At 35.5% G+C, this 23112-nt stretch overlaps 3 protein-coding genes across 3 annotated transcripts; 1 reads left to right on the top strand and 2 right to left on the bottom strand.

Annotated features, from left to right (window-relative positions):
• The first annotated feature begins 773 nt into the window (after positions 1-773).
• Positions 774-3702, top strand: LOC145814086 (protein FAR1-RELATED SEQUENCE 6-like). The gene is made up of 3 exons (XM_082910612.1): positions 774-3029; positions 3111-3197; positions 3604-3702. Exons 1-3 carry the CDS (start codon positions 774-776, stop codon positions 3700-3702), a joined length of 2442 nt encoding a protein of 813 aa, XP_082766738.1.
• A 10478-nt stretch (positions 3703-14180) lies between these two features.
• Positions 14181-15488, bottom strand: LOC145814227 (uncharacterized). Its single transcript, XM_082910795.1, has 2 exons — positions 15238-15488; positions 14181-14877 (listed from the first exon to the last, which is right to left on the bottom strand). The coding sequence occupies exons 1-2, from the start codon at positions 15417-15419 to the stop codon at positions 14235-14237; spliced, it is 825 nt and encodes a 274-aa protein (XP_082766921.1). The 5' UTR covers positions 15420-15488; the 3' UTR covers positions 14181-14234.
• LOC145814085 (uncharacterized) lies at positions 15440-23091 on the bottom strand. The gene is made up of 5 exons (XM_082910611.1): positions 22899-23091; positions 17062-17104; positions 16036-16937; positions 15538-15634; positions 15440-15482 (listed from the first exon to the last, which is right to left on the bottom strand). Exons 1-5 carry the CDS (start codon positions 23089-23091, stop codon positions 15440-15442), a joined length of 1278 nt encoding a protein of 425 aa, XP_082766737.1.
• Positions 23092-23112: the final 21 nt, after the last annotated feature.

The following is a 23112-nucleotide window of genomic DNA, read 5'->3' as shown; positions in this document are numbered from 1 at the left end:
ATTATTTTTTTGGTATGATCTAACTTGTTAAAATTAAAAATTTTAATTTATTTTTAAATTTCTGGAAAGTTTTTTTTTCTAATTTTTGCAAGGAATTATATATATTTAGGTTTATTATTTTTTGATTGAACAATGAATTTTTTTTTTTTTTTACTGAGAAACTCATATTTTAACATTGTGTTTGGTTCATAGATTTGAATCAGATTTGAAATTTTTTTTTGTCCCATCTTTTTATTTTTCATTTTCAAATTCCTAATGATTTGGTTGATTCATAAACTTAGCTAAAAATTTAGAAAAAAAAATGAAAAGGTGGGAAAAACATAAATGAAATATATTTATATTTCATCTATTTTTTATTTTATTTTTTAAATTTTTACTCAAATCCATAAACCAAACATGCCTAAATATTTGTTAAAAGTCTTAAAAGAAAAAAAAAGGGTTAAAACAGTGAACAATATTATTGTGTTATGCTCTCTTTTTCAATCTTAATGAAAGTTGTGTTGCACTGCCTTAATTTTATTTTATTTTTAAATATGTGGTGCTCTGTCTTAATGTCAATTGATGGAATTAGGTTATATTTCTTTTTGTACTCCTCTGCCTTAAATAAAATTTTTATTTTAACCTTAATATTTGTCAAAAGTCTTGGAAGATTATTTTTTGGTTTGAGAGATTTGTACTAAATAATAATGCACTATTTATGTTCAATTTTGGTGGGTTAAATGTTTGTCAAATTTTAAAATGATGTTTATAATTCTTTGTTATATTTTAAAAGGATGGAAGATAGAGTACCAAGTGATTATGGCAACACAGAATATAATGGGGAGGATATTGAGAATGAAATGGAGAAAGCAAGTGCAGAAGTGATTGAAGATAATATTGATAATCAAACAGATGAAATAAGAAATACAGAAGAACATTTAGAGGATCCTAAGCCGGGGATGGTATTTGACTCCGTAGATGAGGTTATGAAATTCTACATAAGATATGCAAAAGAAAAAGGTTTTGCCGTGTGCAAAAGAACTTCTAGTAAAGGAAATGATGGGGAGATGAGATATGCGACAATTACTTGTAATCGCGGTGGAAAGCAAAAGATCCGATCAAGCAACCTTGTTAAGTTGCAACCACAATTGAAGACAAATTGCAAGGCAAGGGTCACAGCAAATCTATGCACTAGTGGAAAGTGGAGGTTGAATTTTGTTAATCTTGATCATAACCATGGACTAAGTCCAGGGAAAACTCGATTCTTCAAATGCAATCGGATACTTCAACCACATGTCAAACGAAGGCTTGAATTGAATGATATAGCTGGCATCAAAATGAATCAAAATTTTAATTCATTTGTAGTTGAGGGAGGTGGACATGAGAAGCTAACATTTTTGGAGAAGGATGTGAGAAACTATCTTAATGGAATAAGGCGTTTACAGCTCAAGGGAGGAGATGCTATTGCAATGCAAAACTACTTTCTGAAAATGCAATCCGACAATTCTAACTTCTTGTCCATGATTGATTTGAATGAAGAAGGCCGATTGAGGAATGTATTTTGGGCAGACGCGAGGAGTAGAGCAGCTTGGCGTGAGTTTGTTGATGTAGTAACATTTGATACGACATATTTGGTTAATAAATATGACATGCCATTTGCTCCTTTTGTTGGAGTGAACCACCATGGACAATCGATATTGCTAGCATGTGGGTTAATCTCAAGTGAAGACACAGAGTCATTTACATGGCTATTTCAATCTTGGCTCACATGCATGTTTGAAAGCCCTCCGAGTGCAATAATCACAGATCAAGACAGAGCTATGCAAAAGGCTATTGCGAAGGTTTTTCCTAATGCACGACACAGGTGGTGCTTGTGGCACATCATGAAAAAGGTGCCCGAAAAATTGAGAAAGTACAAAGAATATGAACCAATCAAATTTGAAATGCAAAATGTTGTTTATGATTCATTGACCACAGAAGAATTTGAAAAAAGATGGGATAGGTTCATTGAGATGTTTGAACTTCAAAGTAATGAGTGGTTACTTGGGCTGTATGAAGAGAGACATCGTTGGGTGCCAGCTTTTGTCAAAGATATATTTTGGGCAGGAATGTCAACAACTCAGCGTAGTGAAAGTATGCATGCCTTTTTTGATGGCTACATCAATTCGAAAACCACTTTGAAACAGTTTGTTGAACAGTATGAGAATGCATTTGCAAAAAAGGTGGAAAATGAAAATCTTGAGGAATTCAATTCCTTTAGCTCATGCATCCCATGTATAAGTCATTATGAGATAGAGAAGCAATTTCAAAGTGCTTACACGAGAGCAAAATTCAAAGAGTCCCAGCGAGAGATATTAGGAAAGATTTATTGTGATTTGACTACATGTAAAGAAGATGGTGGTATTTCAGAATATACAATTGATGAATATGTCAAAGTTGGAGAGAGTCATCAACGTGCAACTTTCATTGTTGTTTTTAAGGATGATACAAAAGAAGTTAATTGCAATTGTCGATTATTTGAATTTAGGGGAATATTGTGCAAGCATCAAATCACAGTCTTCATGCATAGAAAGATTGACCAAGTACCGGAGAAATACATCTTGAGGAGATGGGATAAAAATGTTAAAAGGAGCCACATGAAAGTTCGGATTAGTTATGCCAATTGTTTTACCAAACCTGAAGCGCATCGATTTAATAAAATTTGCAATGCCTTTTATGAGGTTGCCGATTTAGGGGCTGAAACTGACGATAAGTGTGACAAGATGATTGAACGGATACAACAATTGAAATGGGAGTTCACAGAAGTTGGAGATGTTTATGGTAGCAATAAGCCAAGATCTACAAGTATTCATAATGGTTTTCCCTCATCTGGTGATGTTATAATAATTCCAAAAGAGAGTAGAGCCATTCTTGATCCATTGGCTCTTCGTCAAAAGGGGCGACCTCCATTGAAAAGAAAGCAATCCATCGTTGAAAAAGCTGTTAAGAAAAAGAAGGAAAGAAATAAGAAGCAAAAGACCACCACTTGTAATGAGGGAAATGTAGTGAAGGTAATCAATATCATACATTTTTTTACTTCTTTTATTGATTATTTTTTTGTTACTAACTTTTTATTTTTAATGCTTAAATAGGACTTTGAAGAGACTGAAAATGTTCATGTTACAACCTCTACTACGGGTTTTGGTGTGACTAGAACACAAGAGGGTTTTATCTTAGATGTAAGAAATTTTTTATTTTAAATACAATGATGTCAATAGGATTAAAGTATAATGGATGCAATATTTTTATCAATGTAGGAGACTGAAATGCAACGATCACAATATATTGGTGGAGAGAGTTATGCCTTTAATAGGGGATCATTAATGTGGCCAAACATGTCTGCCTATCCAAATTTTTCTGGGATACATCCATATTATGGTCATCCAAATATGCTATTAGGTGGAAGATATCCATTTCAATCAAGTACAGGAGGACAAGGTTTTGACCCGAACTAGATTTTCTTCAATGGTAGTGAATCCCAAGTACATAACAAGCTCTCCATTTTATTTTATTTATTTTTAAATAGATTATTAGGTACAATTTCTTAAAATATGCATCTTATAATTTCTATTATTTTTATTGCAGAGTAATATCCATCCACCTTGGAGAGCATGTTATGATTTAGCTCCTACTTCCATGCCATCACCAGAAGAAGATAAAGTTGAAGAGGAACCAAAGATTTGAAGTCAAAATTGAATGATGAAGAAGGACCAAAGATTTGAAGCATTTTATGATTTTGTATGGATGCTTCTTTTTGTTGCTACAATTTTTTTGAATGGGTATGATATATGATTAATGTACATGGTGGAAATACTTTTCCAGCTTTTGTTTTTAATTTGACTCTTGGAACAATCACATTTACAATCTTAAATGAAACTTCAGAATTTGACAGATTGTAATAGTCTTAATTCATAATCTGAAATAGATTTTTGATCATTTGATCATCATTAATTTGGTGAGTGTTATTGCAGAAATTTCTTCAAGTTTTAGGATTGTTTAACCATAAATGTTGAACTTTTTTTTTCAATGTTCAAAATATAAAATTTTGCAATTTTTCTGCAATGCTCAACTTTTCAATCAACCACCGTCAACCACAAATAATAAACCAACTAGCAACACAAACAAATTAACCACAAAAATAACACCAAAATTACACAACTTCATTACAAAAAGATACATAATCGTTTGATCTTGTTTTACATTCATATGTTCATAGACACTGCTATTGACTACATACATTTGTTTACATTTTAAAGATTAAAAAAATAATATAAAAAAAATTCTGTACACTTTCATATAATGCCCTGCAATATTCAAAAAATATTTGGTTCATCTTCTAGAGTGAAGTATCTAAACCATCATTCTTACTTCATTCATCATCTTTAGCATTTACTAGACCAACACCTCTATTAGAAACACCCAAATTAAGATGTCAAAAAATTGCATCTTGCATCAACACATGTCAAGTACAATCTATCAAGCCTTTCTGCAAAATTCGATATTTGAACTAGTGCTCGCCATTCTCATTTTTCATTGTCTATTCCGAAACTTTATGGCATCGACATTGTTTGATCTTATGCTACAGCATGGAATTTTTTTCCTGTTATCAAAAAAAAAAAAAATCAGTTGACATGCCATTTAATAAACAAAGTTACAAAGTCACAATTTCTCGGAGGACTTTCAACAAACACCTTAAAGGTGCCACTAAATAAACAAAGTTACCATTTTTCAGTTGATTTTCAACAAACAACTAGAATGCCTCAAAATAGGAAGAGAGTGAAGCCCAAAAAAAAAAAAAAAAGAAAAAAGAGGCACAAATCAAACAAGATCCACAAATATTCAACTAGATGTTGATTTTTGTTGATCTGTAAAAGAAAAAAAAAAAAAAAAGTTCTTACAAACGGATGGAAATGAGGATGTATAGTTGAAATTAATAGTTGAGATGTTGATTTTTGTTGCTCTGTAGAAAAAAAAAAAGATTTAGAAGCTCCTGACATTTTCGCAGAGAACAAAAAACTAGATGAAATATAAATTTAAAAAAATAAAATAAAAAATAGATTAAATATAAATATATTTAATTTATGTTTTTCCCACCTTTTCATTTTTTTTTTCTAAATTTTTAGCTAAGTTTATGAATCAACCAAATCATTAGGAATTTGAAAATGAAAAATAAAAAGATGGGACAAAATTTTTTTTTTCAAATCTGATTCAAATCTATGAACCAAACACAATGTTAAAATATGAGTTTCTCAGTAAAAAAAAAAAAAAATTCATTGTTCAATCAAAAAATAATAAACCTAAATATATATAATTCCTTGCAAAAATTAGAAAAAAAAAACTTTCCAGAAATTTAAAAATAAATTAAAATTTTTAATTTTAACAAGTTAGATCATACCAAAAAAAAAAATAATAATAATAACACAAATTAAAAACTTACATGATCAACTTCTTCTTTCCACGGAGGCTTTTTTCCTTCGGTGATGATTAAGCTTGTTTCAATGGAGTGAAAGTCTCTGGAAGGAGTTGAAGGGGTTTGGTGTCTTATTGTTTTTGTTTTTTCTGCTTCTTTCTTTCTACCACGTGAGAGGAATAAATTGTTTAGTGGTAGGGCCCACTAATCCTAGGTGGCAGTTCAATTAGATTTTTGGTCATTCATTTGGTCATCTCTTTGGCGCCTGTAGCATTACTCGAAAACTTATCCTGAAATTTACTTTGAAAATGAAGTTCATATACACAATGAATGCAATCCATTGATTTACTTCTTTGAAAAGGAGGCCAGTGTAATTATGTAAAAATTGTGAGACTTATTGTATTTTCTTCAATCTTAAGGAGAGGTCAATGTAATTTACCTATAGAAAAATGGTGTCGTCATATTTTTTATAATAAAATATGTATTTTATCTTGTTTAATTATCTTTGTATTTGTACACCATCTATAATAGTTCAAATTCTTATAATCTTATTAAATGAGAGATCAATATAATTATATCAAAATTGTAAAATTTATTGTATTTTTTTTAAACTTCAAGAAATATCAATGTAATTTTTTTTTTTTTTGAGAGGGGGGCGTTTGGAATTATGCAAACCTCCATTGACCATTGCCTAAGGTTAATTCCATTTATACACCACTATTACTCTCAGTTCACACCATTAATCTATATTTTTTTTATTGCCATTATGCCTCTCAATGAAATTATATTTTAGGACAAAACCCTAAATCCCCTCATCACACACCAGACACCCTAAACTTCGTTGCTGATGTCGCCTCCTTCCTAACCCTATCGTTGCCTTCACCACCCCGTAACTACCATCCCCGACGATCCACCACCATCGCGCCTCCAAACCCTAACGATCCACCACCTCCGACGCCACATTCCTAACCTTCGATGACCTCTTTCCTTCCCCAGTCAACATCGCAGCTCCATCTCCCCTCTCATACCGCTTACAACCTCTATACCCCGCCACTGTTTTGCTGTAGTGAAAGAGAAAGAGAAGAAAGAAAACGCACATAAGCGTGCGAGAGAAAGAGATTTGGGTATTCCAGATCTAGGGTTTGAAGAGAAAAAGAATAAAAGAGATTTGGGTAGCCACGATGGTGATGTTGGCACAGTGTTGATGATGTGAGCTTGAGATGGGGAGAAGAGATATGGGTTTTCCAGATCTGGACTATAGTGATGGTGATGTAGGAATGATAGAGCAGCGAGGTTGGCAGGTGGTAGGTCACCTGGGCTGGGGATAGTGAAGGAGGTGCAGTCGAAGCTGGTAATGGCTGTGATGAGAAGATGAGAGGGGCGGTGGTTGGTGGTTGACGGTCGACGGTGGGCAAGGGTTAGGGTTAGGGTTAGGGTTAGGGTTTGTTGAAGAGGACGAAGGTAATTTGGTATTATTTAAAAGAGAGCTTTTTTAGTAAATCCATTATCTCAGAGTGGAGTTCCAGGAAACCCATACTGTTTTATAATATTCCATTAGGTCCATTTTATACAAAAAGACCAAAAAAGCCCTAAAAAAACACGCGCCCCTCTCTCTCTCTCTTTGAATCTAATAACCGTTTCTTTTCCCCTCTCTATTCTTGCGCAAGAAATCACGCACAGTACCTCTACAGTCCAGAAATCCAAACCATATTCCACATCGCCTCGACGCCCCGAAGACTGTATTCCTTCCATCGTTGCATCGTCGCATCGTCTCATCGTCTTCTCCCCATCCATACGCCGAGAAGCCTGTCTTCGTTCGATCGTCACATCGTCTCATCATCTTCTTCGCCGTTCGTACGCCCAGAAAACTGTATACGTTTCTTCGTCGAATCGTCCCTTCGTCTCAACATCTTTGTCGTCGAAATGGGCAAAAAACGTAAGCATTCATTTATTCTGAACCCCTCAATCGTAATCCCTAAATTTTTTCATTTTTGCACTCAAAAACATTACACTTGCCATTACATTGTGTTCACAACTGTCAACAATCGACAATGTTCTAGTTGTAGTTGTTGTTATTGAAAAATGTGAACATTCACATTGTTTGGAAATGGTTTGATGATCAAATTATTCCAGATGTTACCCCGTTGTTGTTCAATGCTGTGACCATTCACATGGTTTCAAAAATTTTTTGGCCAGTTCTTTTTCTGTTGCTGTTGGTAACAGATATGAACATTCACATAGAGTTAAAATGTTTGCGTAATCAGGTATTAATGGTGTTGTTGTTGTATGCTGTGAAAATTCACAGGCATTGACACAGTTTGGCCAATTCTGTTGTTGTTCTTGTTGTTGGAAACTGTGCACATTCACATTGCCTGAACATTGTAGGACAATCAGATATTATTGGTTTATCTTGTTATAGCCTGTGAACATTCGCATTGCCTGGAAATTTTAGGAGAGTCAGATGTCGGTGGTGTTAATGTTCTTCGATGTGAACATTCACATTGCTTGAAGGTTTCAGTTCGATCAGATATTAGTGGTGCTTTTGGGCTAGTCTGTGAACTTTCACATTGTCTGGAAAATTTGCCTGAAAATTTAGGACATTTAGATATTATTGAACTTTCACATTGCCTGAAAGTTTTAGTTCAATCAGGTATTATTGGTGCTTTTGGGGTAGGCTGTGAACATTCACATTGTCTGAAAATTTGCATGAAAAATTTAGGACATTCAGTTAGTATTTGTGTTGTTGTTCTATGCTGTCAACATTCACATTTCCTTCAAATTTTAGGAGAGTCAGATGTCGGTGGGGTTAATGATATACGATGTGAACATTCACATTGCCTGAAGGTTTAAATTCGATCAGATATTATTTGTGCTTTTGTTCTACTGTGAACATTCACATTGTCTGTAAAATTTGCCTGGAAATTTACACAATACAAATATTGTTGGTGTTGTTGTTCTATGCTATCAACATTCACATTTGCTGGAAATTTTTGGAGAGTCAGATGTCGGCGGTGTTAATGTTCTACCATGCCAACATTCACATTGCCTGAAATTTTTAGTTCAATCAGATATTATTGGTGCTTTTGGGCTAGGCTGTGAACATTCACATTGTCTGAAAAATTTGCCTGAAAATGTAGGACAGTCATATGTTATTGGTGTTCTTGTTCTACGCTGTCAACATTCACATTTCCTGGAAATTTTAGGAGAGTCAGATGTTGGTGGTGTTAATGTTTTACTATGTGAACATTCACATTGCATGAATTTGTTACTTCAATCATATTATTGGTGCTGTTGTTCTATGCTGTGAACATTCAAATTGCTTGAAAATTTTAAGAGACTCAGATTTTATTTGTGCTGTTGGTATATGCTGTGAACATTCACATTCCCTGACGATTTTAGGACAATCAGATATTATTGGTCCTGCTCCTATATGCTGTGAACATTCACATTGCCTGAAAATTTTATACATGCTCTTCAACGGTGTTCATGGTTGTATAAAAATGCATTGTTTACCACACACTGACACGATATGTTCATTGTGTTTGTCGTGACACAGTCGAAATACACATTCATGTACGTATGTGAATGTTCACAACCACACACAAACTCTGGTGATTCACACCAACGCACACAACTGTGAACATGCACACCAGTGGAAATGCTGTGAATGTTCACATCTGTTCGACTATGCTAATCACATGAGCCTTCACTTAATTTTTTTTAAATGCTCCATTTTGCAGACGTCGCACACAAGAAAACCGGAAAGAGAAAAAGAGATGAGTCCCATGCGAAGGAAGAAACCCCAAAAACAAATACTTGCACCAATGTCGACAAGCGCCATGTGAACTACAGATCTAATATGACAGGACTGGTCAAATTAATGAAAACCACCAAGTTCACAGAAGCACAGCTTCGCTGCCTTCGGCAAACCCCTTTTTGGAATTTGTTTGATGCATTGAGAAACAATCAAATCGACCTGGATAAATGCATGAAGTATGATGATGTTGTTGTGCATGTACTACAAATGTACCAAGCTTCAGAAGATGCCTTCTACATTGGGCAGAAGAAGATGAAAATACACAACAGCGACATCAAGCTGATTTTCGGTGTGGACTGTGGCAGCAAGCCAATGGACATAACATACGGTGCGAAACCAAAGACTGGCATTGTAAACAGAAGATGCAAAAACGTAAGCCGGTTGACTTCAAAATGGATACAAACCCTTTTGACCGAGGCATTGAAAGGAAAAAAGAAAGATGACAACGAAGAAGTTGCCCGACTAGTGTGCATGTATGCTTGCCAGAAGCTTTTTTTCTCAACAAGCGGAGAGACAATAGGATGGGGCTACTACGCACATATGGTCCCACTAGAAAGCATGCAACAATATGATTGGGCCAAGCAAATTAGGACAATGTTGACATCGTCTATTTCCCAAAATGACAAAAATCCAGCAAAAGTCACCGGCTGTGTCATGTTATTGATGGTAAGTACCCATGTTTTCCAATAATAAGATTGAAATGTCCTCCAGTGTTTTTCATCTAAGCCAACTGTCAACATTGGCATCTGCACCTCTGATGTGAATGTCCATATGCAATTGTATTTCACATATGTGAATGTTCACATCTGACCAACTGATGTGACCGATCACATCCACTCATAACATACTACTGTGCATGTTCACAACAGTGCCAAAGCACTTATGTTTCTGTCATCATTCACATCAGTGATTCAAATGTGAACAGTGTGAATGTTCACATTCAATGACAATGTACCACTCTGAATGTTTACCACACTGCTCTGTAGGCAATTATGTTTTCACTACTGTGAATGTTCACATCTGAAGCAGTTAATGTCACTGATCACATTGACTCATAACATAACTCTGTGAATGTTCACAGCAGTGCCACATCGTTCACGATTCGCAGATGTGAATGTTCACATTCAATGATAATGTACTACTGGGATGTTCACAACAATGCCACTGTGATTAATGTTCACATAGGTTGCCATTACTCTGCAAATGCTAAATAACAATATGCGTTTCTTGTTTTATTGAAGTACTGGTTGTGTGAGCACACAACCATCCTCCAACCTCACAGACCCAATGCTTTTCCTCGCTGTGTGAAGTGGGATCTGACTGCTTTGCAGAAGAAGATGAAAACCATCTCCTTAGCAGATTTGGGTTTTAATGAGGTAGGGCCTTCAACTAGTGATCCAAACATTCACATTATAACACCACCCAAATATATGCGTTAATTAACATAATTTTTTCATTTCCAGGTTAATGCCGGTGAACTCTTTGCAATCCCAACAGAATTACAGAAGTTCAAGCGTAAAACATTGAAGGTGGAGCCTGAAATTTATGAACCAGGCAGAAAATGTCCCAACATTTCTGACATCAAGGGAGAACAACACAGTGGCAGCAGCTCCCACTTTTCTGGGGATGGGGTAGACCTGAAGGACAGTGATGAGGACATTCACATTCCATTTAGCAGCCAACATTATGACAGAGCTATTGTAATACCAGACACAAACCAACCTGATATCATTGATGTCCTTATCCAAGAAAATCGGAAGGCTTGGGGCGTCATCAGGCAATGGGAAGCAAAGTACAAACACCTTCAATTTTCATGGGAGTTGAGGGCAAGAGTCATAGCTGATCTTGAACATAGATTGTTTAACCAGTCCAGCCCGCCCAACGTGAATATCGAAATGAAGAAGTCCATGGAGCAGAAGGATCAAGAAATCAAACGCTTAACGCAGCTGGTCATCGACTTAGAATGCGATAAAACAATTCTTCAGGATCTTTACGATGACCAGTCAGTCCACATTGTCACACAAGCTATGTCAGAAAGGCAACCCCCTAGCCCAATGCAACACAATATCAGCCCACCTTCTAGGGTCAAGCGTATAAAGGAAAAAGATCGCAAAGAACATCGCCTGCCTGACTTCCAATACCCAGACTTACCTGGACAAAAGCAGCCCCATCCAGTCGAAATGGTTGAAGATGAGGAGGAACACCCAGCAGCGAAGCAGCCAAAAAAATTATCCTTCACCAAGAAGTTCAAAGTCTGGGCCAAGATGTCCAAACATGACAAACAAAAGGTCCAAGCTTTACAAAAAAATGGAGGCGATGAGTAAGTGACTGTGCAAACATCCAATGTTAACATTCACATTCCGTAGTAGTCTATATTCCTAACTGTGTTCAGTTTTTTTGGGTTGTTGAGATATATGCAATGTGAATATTTACATTGGTTTGTTAATAATGCACAGGCTGCTGGTGTGGAAAGGAGATTCGAAGGCTACACATGTGTATTTTGATGACATTGTCAACCTTATCAAGGAGGAATCAATACACAGCAATGTATGCCATTACAAATATAATTCAGTCTTCATGCATATGCACACACAGCCACACACACACTGATGTTGTATCACATGTGTGAACATTCACATTTGTGGTTGCTCATAGCAATTGTAAACACTGATGTGAATGTTCACACTCACGTACGATATTCATAATATGACCCCATGTTTGTGCAGCTCATAGATGCATATGCTGAACTGTTGCATGAACAACAAGAGGTGGTCAACCCAACTTCAGATGAAGCCTCATTGATCTTCACGAGCATGTGTTTGGTAAAATCCATCATTCCTTTACTTGTAATGTGACTGTGAAACTTCACCGTCCATTAATTATTTGTCAAATGTGTACAGAAAGTGATACGAGAGTACCATCCTCGCAAAAGGAGTAAACACATTGACGCACATGTCAGAAACTACCAAGGAGAGAGATACCTACTATTCCCATTGCATCATGAGTACCACTGGACGATAGTTGTGTATGATGCTAAAGAAAATTTGTGGAAGCATTACAACTCGTTGCGCCCAAGACCAGGCATACATGACCCGCATATCGACCAAGCACAGGAAACTGTAAGTGGCTATTTTTCAACACAAACATGACTTGTTCTCGTGCATTAAATGACTGTACACACACATATGTTTGTTGGTCCCTAATGTGAAATTCCATACACAGAGGAACTACATTGAGCATGTTGTGACCGTTATTGGCGAGTCATCACCGCTACACACTAAGTTAGCAGGCCAAAATCCAGCACAACCAACCAAAAGTGTTGATGTCTGTCCTCAACAAGGCGACGACTCGTAAGCCTCACTAAATTTTTTTTCAAATCCTCCACAACCATTATGCAAATATTCCTGTCAACTGCTAATCAAAACCATTTCACATTTACAGAGTGGACTGCGGACCTGCAGTATGTTACATCATGCGGGCGCACGTATATCATGAAGAAATTGTGGGCAGCCTCAGTAGTGCAGAATGGTGTGGACTACGAGATTTGTTAGTGCATAGTTTTTTGAATCATAAGAAATCAGAGCTTCCTTAAAACCTATAGGTGGGGGGTGTCCACCTACGAACTAACCAACAGTCGATTTGAATGTTAATATGGAAAGCGTTGATATTTTGACACAGCAACTGATTGTAAAACAGTGATACAACATCTGTTAATAAGGAAAAGGCAGCTGCGAATTTTGAACTACTTTTGGTGTTGTTATGTTTTACATATGTGAATGTCCACAATTGTACCACTAATGTGAATGTTCACAGTCACGTACGATATGCATACTGATGTGTTGTTGTGAGAAAAATTTCTGCAAGTGTTTGAACCTGACTGTTGTTTAGTACACATACCTTGTGCAGGAATGTACACTTGGTCTACGTGACATCAGTATAGATCACATACACATGTGTGAACATTCACATTTGTGGTTGCTCATAGCAATTGTAAACACTGATGTGAATGTTCACACTCACGTACGATATTCATAATGCCGTGTTGTGATGAGCATTCACTTATGATATTCAAATGCATATGCACTAATGTTTACATTCACTTACGATATTCATATGCACTAATGTTTACAGCCATGACTGTTCACAGTTTCAACACTGATGTGAATGTTCATAATCACTTATGATATTCATAATGACGTGTTTTGATGAGCATATTTGATGCGATTTGTGGAACCAGTTTTCAATGTAACACACATACCTTGTGCAGGAATGTACACTTGGTCTACGTGACATCAGTATGGATCACATACACATGTGTGAACATTCACATTTGTGGTTGCTCATAGCAATTGTAAACACTGATGTGAATGTTCACACTCACGTACGATATTTATAATGCCGTGTTGTGATGAGCATTCACTTATGATATTCAAATGCATATGCACTAATGTTTACATTCACTTACGATATTCATATGCACTAACGTTTACAGCTATGACTGTTCACAGTTTCAACACTGATGTGAATGTTCATAATCACTTATGATATTCATAATGCCGTGTTTTGATGAGCATATTTGATGCGATTTGTGGAACTAGTTTTCAATATAACACACATACCTTGTGCAGGAATGTACACATTGTTTGCATGACATCATTACGGGTAACATGAACAGGTGTGAATATTCACATTTCTTTACATTCATAACAGTTGTACATGTTCACACCATGTCAATCTTCATGAATGTGAAAGTTCACATCACATCTTGTATTCATGTCAACATTGACAACAATAAGGTAAAAACGTCCAACCCATGTGCAAGTTTTCACATAATATGATTCGTTTACGTAAGTGTGAATGTCCACATCATGTATTTATCATTACAACTTTAACAAAAAATCAGTTTTGTACAGAAAAAGAAAAAGAAAAGGCACAAATGAATATAAGAATCCAATGTAAAACACAACGTTAAAATGAAAAATGTACATCCTATATCGGCTCCTTGCATGACTTCCGATTATGGCTCCCCAGCTTATCACATCTCCCGCACCTTATTTGCTTAAGTTTCTCACCCCTTGATGGGATCCTATTCTTTTTCGGCCTTCCGGGTGGTCTTTTCACAGTTGGCGGGTATATAGTGAAGTCCATGGGATCAAAAGACGGCTTCTCCACCGATGGTATAGGGAATATGGCACCCGAATACGCTCCACGATATGTCTGTACATGAAAGTAATGTTCCACACAATCATTGAGATTGTAGCGGCTCTTCTGAATGGCAACAACAGCATGGTCACATGGGAATCCGTTAATTTGCCATTTGAAGCACGAACATGTACGCCTCGCAACATCAACAGTGACAGATGGTATCGAATGAACTTCAAACACATTCTCATTGGCTTTGCTAACTTGCCAAGACCTGCTGTGATTGAACGAATCCATAAGCCTTGCTTCAAATGTAGGACAAATAAGCTCATTCCATTTGTTTGCTTGGTCACGCCGTGCAGACATTTGCCGCATCAACTGAGTACGAATTGTGTCCACCATTTGAGTGATAGGAAGATTACGCGCTTCTTTAATCCAGTTATTAAATGACTCCGCCGCATTGGAAGTCATCTCCCCATAACGCATGCCCCTGCACAATATCACAAACATTTTACACCCCGAAAGTTAACAGGTTTGAACACTCACGTTGACTGATGTGAACATTAACACCAATCGCAGTGGACATTAACATCAACTTACACGATGCACAGATGTGAACACTAACATCAACTTAAATGACAGAATGATGTGAATGTTAACAACAGCAAAATATGACAACTTGTTTGAACATTCACATCATTCAAATGAGTCATTGCTATCAGATGTGAACATTCACATCGCTGACATTGAACGTGAAACACAATTGGAAGATTTTACAAATCGTAACTGATAATTCACATCGCTACCATTTTGGCTTGCCCAATGGAACACTTTATGAAACTGTTATTACCTGAAGTATGAATTTGCCCAGTGCTCAGGTGCCAAGTCCTTGAAGAAATCATGTGCTCGTTGTTTACCCTCCTCTTTTAATTTTGCAAGCTTTTCATGGAACCCTACCACAGTTGGCTCATAAGCACAATCACCCAAACTACTTACTAGGTGATCCCTGAAGCCATTATCAATTCCTTTCATCCGGTCTCTTAAATTGCTCTTCAAGTGTTGTAAGCAATAACCGTGATGAGCCGATGGGAACACCTTCGGCATAGCTTCTAACAGGCCAAGATTACGATCCGAAATAAAAGTAATCCGCCGGTTACCATCAACAACCTTCCCAAGTTCATGCAAGAACCACGACCAATTCGCCGTGGTCTCCGAATCAACAACCGCAAATGCAACAGGAAACAGACCTACAACACAACACCCATCAATAATTCAGCAATTGATAATGTGAACATTCACATTAATGCCCATCAATAATTCATTTTTGATTGTTCAGCAACTGATAATATGACCAATCACAGTAATGCTCATTAACAGATCAACTGACAGTAGTATACACTGATGTGAATGTGAATGTTCACATAACTATCATTAGCAGGCACAGATGTACAATACTGTGAATGGATCAATGTAAAATAATGTGAATGTTCACATTACAGGCATCAGCAGACACAGATGTGAACATTCACATCAGTGCATACTAATGTCAATGTTCACAGTGCTTATAATTTCTCCATCACTCATTTGTCCATACTATGCATGTCAATGTGAATATTGACATGAATATAGAGGTAAAAAAATTACTAACCATTGTTTCCGTCTTTTGCCGTTGCCGCCAGTAGCTGACCTTTGTACTTTCCTTTGAGGAATGTTCCATCCAAGAATAATAAAGGCCGACAAGAATTGAACCCAGAAATACACGCAGCGAATGACACAAAGAAACGACGAAACTGTTGACTACTCGCATCATAGTCAATATTGACATAACTCCCCGGATTGTACCGCATCACCGCATCCGAATACCACCGCAGCTGGTCAAACGATAATGAGTGATCTCCATGAATACTAGCCTTTGCTTTCTCCACAGCCAACCATACGACGTGGTAACTCACATCTAGCCCATAATCCCTCTTCAAAATAGTAACAACATCACACGGCCGAGTCAACGGCTTGTCCCTCACAATTTCAGATATGGTACTCGACACCAAATCCGAACTAACTCGTGGATTCTTCGATGTTCGGACATCCGTACCACACGTATGCACATCACTAAAACTCTTGATGTAGAAAAAATCATTTGCTCGTTGTGCTCTACAATGTATAGCCCACAAGCAGCCCCTCTCCTCCCGCATCGCACACACAGCAGTAACTCTTGTTGTCTCGTTCTTCACATATGTAAACTGAAACCCACATTGGATGGCGTACTTACATAAAACGTCACGAAATTCTTGTGCACCTCCAACAAACTGTTGTCCCACATGCGTAATACCATTTGCCCAAGAGGCTGACAACAACACCTTCTCGTTATGGTGGCAAAATCTTCGTAATGCATCAATTTCTTCCTCAACCCCCACTCGCACCAATCCCAAACTAGTCGACTGAACAATACCACTTTTCAACTCAACCACAACTTCTACATGTTGTACCCCCATTGATTTAGCAAGCAGTAACATGTTCTGAAATTCTTCCTCATTGTCCAAATCACACTTCCTAATCCCAGGTAGTTTACAGAACAGTGAAATAGAACCAGCAGACAACTCATCCCATTTCTCACACAAACACTCCACCAAACGAGAATAACACATTGCGCGGGCAACATTTATTACAGTTGTACTGCAACCATATGTACACACCAACAGCATAAAGGTATCCATCTCCTATAAAAACACAAAAACGACAACAATGAACATTAATATAAATCAATATGAAAATTCACTTTGTGCAGAAAATGGATGAGAACGCGTACAGCCGAAGTGCTAAATCCATGCTTCAGAATACGAAGATGTGAACATTCACATTGTTGTTAACAACATGTCAACATTAAGGAAACATCAAAGTAAAATGACAAAATCAACAATCTTCATATCATATTCGCGCGATGTGAACATTTACATTGAAACAGACACTCTAAATTATATGACACACACAGAGCCTCATTCAGCAAACATCAATTTCAAATGAGAACATCCACATTCTTCACATAATCCACATTAACAAATTGTTAACATCCACATTGACCTATATACTGATAATCAAATCATCTACAGAGATCCTCATTACGCATGCGTCCAAGTAAAATGAGAACTACACATTTAATCAAAATCGACATCAAAAATCACATTGTGCAAATAATCAAAAATTACTACGTGTACAGTTCAGGTGCTAAATCCATAATTCACAAATACAAAGATGTGAACATTCACATTTATATTAACAAGATGCCAAAATTGCAAACATCAAAGTAAAAATGAGAACACCAACAAACTTCACATAATATTAACAAAATCTGAACATTTACATTGAAACATACACTCTGAATTATATCACACACACAGAGCCTCATTAAGTAAACATCAATTTAAAATGAGAACATCCACATTCTTCACATAATCCACATTAGCAAAATGTCAACATTCACATTGCCATATATACTGATAATCAAATCATATACACAGATCCTCATGACGCATACAACTAACTAAAATGAGAACTAACACTGTTCTTCACATAATATGAATGTACTCCCCTCCACAGGACGACGTAAGAAGCATATAATTGAAAAGCCAGCGCATCCAATTCACATCAATCCAAAAACAGAGCATCTGCTTCATCATACAAATGAACTGAACATTTATTCACAATCAAATTGATACTAACCTCAACCATGCAATCCTACAATCCTCCAGAAAGTCGAACACAACTGATTCGAACTACTTAAAGCTCGGAAAATGTGACAGCCGAACAGCTACCTCTTCGTCATCTTCAGTCGCAAACCACAGAACCAGAACCAGACTAGAACACCAACAATGAAACCCTAGCACCACCAATCCTTCGAACGAGTATGCAAAACATAAACGTATCTCTTGGAATTGGATTGATGAAGAGAAACGTAAAATGGAAACTGCCAAACTGAATCACCGAGGAAACAGCCACGTAAACAGGCACATAATATGTAAATGCGTATAACACTGTACACATACATATATATATATATATGGGGGCAAAATAGTCCAGTAAAATATGTTAAATTAGGAAAATGGACCTTATGGAATAAAAAGAAAAGTTTATGGGACTAATCAGGTTATCATATTCTTTTGTGGACCTAATAGGTTATAACAACTCTAGAATGGATTTATCAATAAAAATCTCTATTTAAAAATTAGTGGTGTGTATTGAGAGAAAATTAAAATTTTTAGTTTGTGTATGGTGTGAGCTGAGCAATTGATGTATATTAAAAAGATTTATGATGTGTAAATAAAAACACTTCTTGCCTAAATGACATTCTACCTCATTGATATGGAAAAATGACACAGACGTCCCTTATTAAGCCTTACAACTTTATTTCATTAACAAAAAGAGTAATGTTACCTACCTCAAAAATTTTATATATGGGTGTCGGATTTACACCGTGTGGGTTTCATATGGGTTCGATATCTATTTGAGATATTTAATAGAAATTTTGATAAATTTTTGAGATCTTTAACATTTTTATAACAAAAAAGATAAAATGACATGAATAATCCTAAGTGAAAAACGAGTCAATCGTGAGAAATAGGTCAATTGGTTTAGTGATATGGGTCAGGAAAATGAGTGAGAGCTCTAATCAGAGCTACCACTAATGATGTGGCAGTGGATCTCACCTACTGCCGCAACATGTGTTGTGTCTGTTTGTTTATTTGTTTTTTTTTTTTTTTTTTTACTTTTTCACCTCATTCGTGGTAGGTTTAGAGCCATTAAATTAGTGATATCTAGTATGATTGTATTGGCCATCTCCTCCTGTAAACCCCCTCTTACATTTAGGGCTGGTTTGGCATAGACTATATAATCCATCTTTTTGTCTATTTATCTTTTTTTTATTACATCACCTCTCTACTTTTCTACACATCTTTTCATAAAAAGACAAAAAGTACATTTTTTTAGGACACCACAAACCAACCCTTATTTCTCTTTGGAAAAAACCTTTGCTTCTTACCTTCCTCAGTAGAGTTCAATGTCTTTTATAAACTTCTTATCAATCTAGATATAGTCATTATAATACATATTTTATAATCTTAATTTATATTTTTTTAGATCTATTTGATATTTTATTGTATTATTATATTTATTATTTTATTTTTAGGTATTTCAAAAGTTTGGTTGACAAATGATAATAAAATGAAGTTTAATCTCCATAGAAAGAATTTAAATAATACAATATGATGTTTAGCTTTGATGGTTGATACAAAGGCCTGTTAGCAAAAACTTTGTTTGGATTAAATTGACTAAGTGAATTCAACCGATAAAATCAATTTTTCCAAACAAAAGCCAGACCATGAAACTGTGGTTGGTGTCTTATATCTTAGCAAATTCAATGACTTCTTTAGAGGTTGTAATGTGAAGAAATAGGGATAAACACATTGAAATTCTGATTAATAACACTTCAATTATAAGAATCACAAGTACCAAGCATTACAATAGACAGAGTTCAATAGTACTAGTTACAAGGATTAACTACTAATCTATTCATAGTTACAAGGACTACGTCACAAGTTTTGTGAATTGGGTTGAAGGTCATCTTCTCTTTGAATTCTCAGCCTTTATATTGTTTCAATGGCCATGGAATGCAGCCACATGTCCATTTGCCAGCATCTCCCATTTGTCCATGATGTATAACTGCTACAACTGCTTTCAGCTCTTTTTCTCTTTGGAACAGCCACGTGTCATACCTTTGATCTCTCTCTCCGGACCACCATCTTCACGCTCATGATTCTTGGACCTTTATTGCTCAAGTTCTTGCTCTTTGACATGCCTTCGATAGAGAATTTTGAATTTTAGTGCCAACAAGGTTACATTTTCTTTAGTTGATCTATGGCTCAAGATTTATGAGAAGCGATAATCACATATTTATTTTAGTATATACAAGAGTCTCAAGTGTACCAAAAGGCATGTACAATTGGGGATAAAAAAAAATCATAATTTGTTGTGTAGATCATTCTTACAAAAAAATGAAATTGATTGAACATTTATAGCTTCGTGACAAGAGTATATTTGTTTTAAAAAAAAATACAAAAATCATAGCCAGCGTTTGGTTGTGTTTTGTAAATGTGATTTGAGAGTATGAGTTGTATTTTGAATTTGTGATATGTAAAATTATGATTTCAGTGTAGAAAATTTGTTTGGTTATGGTTTTTAAATAGAGTGCTGAATTGTGTTTTGAAGATGTATTTTGAATTAAGTTTTGAAAGTTTGATGTGACATGTGAAATGTGAAAATTTGTTTGGTGATGTGTTTTGAAAAAATAGTTTTCAAAACTTAATTCAACCAATAATTTATCATCAAACACACAACTTATATATCGATATCCATATTTTTTATCAACAATAATAACCAAACTATTTTTAAAATATTGAAATTAAAAATTGATTTTTTTTGTCAATTATTTTTTTTGTAATTTTTTTGAATAATTGTTTTTTCGAAATAATTTTTTCATTTTAAAATAAACTTATGTCAATTATTTTCGGCCAATTAATTTTTCTATCAATTCATTTGTAAAATACGTTTTTAATTTTTTTCTAACATTTTGTTAAAGTCAACAACTTTTGAAAATACATATTAATAAAGAATGAATAAATACACTAAATTTAATATTTTAAAATACAAATCATAACGTAAATCTTACAAAACATTATCAATTTTTTTTCCATTTATTACATGTTATGAATTTCGTCCAGATGTGGCAACAGAAATGCAATGCATTATTGTACCCGTTGAGCTCATATAATTGTGGGATTGACATACAAAATGACTATTATGCCCCTCTTGACTTAAATGGAAAGTGATTATATAGAACAAAATATAAAGGGTAAGATAGTAATTTCACTTACTTACTACCTACCTTCTATTGTTTCATAGTTGTGTGTTCAACACTAAGGTAAAGAAAAAGGAGAGGCTGTAGCTGTGTACTCAGTACACGGATGTGATATATATATAAAAAGTAATAATATTAAAATCAAATAATATTTAACAAATAAAAAGTAAATAAAAAAAAATACAACATGAACCTTTTAAACCTCACCCTTTTTATTAAATCTGAATCTTATTCCGTTTACCACACCAACTTCACCATCTCAGAAACACCTTCTCTAGTTACATTAGAAAACAAAAATTAGAGAAATAGAGCATATCCACCATCTCATTAGGTCCTCCTTCTCCACTTCCATAATTTACAGGTTAGTTTTGATGCCAGTTCATCTTCATATTAGCTTCAAATATTAGCTTCAGACATTAGCTTCAGAGGGAGTGAGGGAGGGAAGAGGAGGACAACCGGCCGGTCATCCCACGGGACATCCGGCCGGTCATCCCGGCCTAGTCACCATTCCACCTCCGTATCTGTTCGCTTTGTTTCATATCTGTTCCATTTTCATCTGTTATATTTTCTGATTTCTGTTCTAATTTTGTCACACTATCATTTATTTTTCTGATTATCAGTTTCTAAGTTATAATAAACTGAATGAAACAAACCCAACATAAATGAGAAATATCATTCTCTATGGTTTTTTTTTTGTATAAAAATCTGTTTCTATGGCATCTGCCTAATTAAATTTTGTCACCAAATTTTTTTATATTTATTTTTTACATAAAAATAAGTTTGTATGCACAAAAATGTACTAATGGTTGATATATTTTTCATACATTTTCCTTACCTCTCATATGTTTTACTATACAATTTTCTTTCACTTTTGTAGTCATCATGCCAAGAACAAAACGAACCAGGCCCGAACTTGGTGAATCCTCAAACCCTATACCACCACCACACCAACAACATGATGGCTATCCAACTAATGATTTTGCAACATATCATTATGAACAAGCCTATGAACATTTCATTACTCGACCAATTGTTACGGGGAGAAATGTAGAACTACCTTCTAAATATGATTCACTCTTACTTGGCAAATTAGATACAATGGGATGGTTACCATTAAATAATTTGCCAAATAAGATATATCTCCGTCTTCTACGATTATTTTATATTCACTTGACACTGGGTGACCAACAAAATGAACCGTTCAATCTTACCTCTTATGTTAAGGGGAAAAGAATCACACTCTCTCTCCGTCGTTTTGCACAAATTATTGGAGTCGAAATAGGAGATTTACAATGTTATTTTCAAAATGAGGCCGCATTAGAAAAAAATTGTTGATGATGTCACTCAGATTTATACCACAATTTGTGACAACCGATTTAGCGGCACTAATTTACAAGTCAGCCATTTAAAACCTCACATTCGTATTCTCCATCGATGGATAGTTGAAAATATCACTCCCAAAAAAGGACATTATAATAGTGTTTCATGTTTTCAAGTTTACTTGTTATATTGTTTTGAAATTGGACAAAAATTAGATTTATGCTTTATATTACTAAAAGAAATGATGCTTGCAAAATTGGATACTCTGAGTGGCCGGTCACTACCTTTTGGAGCTTTGTTAACCATAATTTTCAAAGCCCATGATGTGAACCTTGAAGGTGAATGATGGATCAGAATCACTTCACCAATTTCTGAGTATACACTGACCCGAGCTGGTGGTGCTGACACCTTGATGGGCTCTATTAATCTTGAAAATGAACCAATACCTGATGAGGAAGAACCCAATGACAATGCCATGCCACCAAATGAACAACCCCA

Source organism: Camellia sinensis, unplaced genomic scaffold (assembly GCF_055761805.1).
Source record: "Camellia sinensis isolate YWXY unplaced genomic scaffold, ASM5576180v1 Unanchor1, whole genome shotgun sequence".
NCBI classification, from domain to species: Eukaryota; Viridiplantae; Streptophyta; class Magnoliopsida; order Ericales; family Theaceae; genus Camellia; species Camellia sinensis.
The sequence above is the reverse complement of the archived record's forward strand: the minus strand, read 5'-3'. Positions and strand labels throughout refer to the sequence as shown.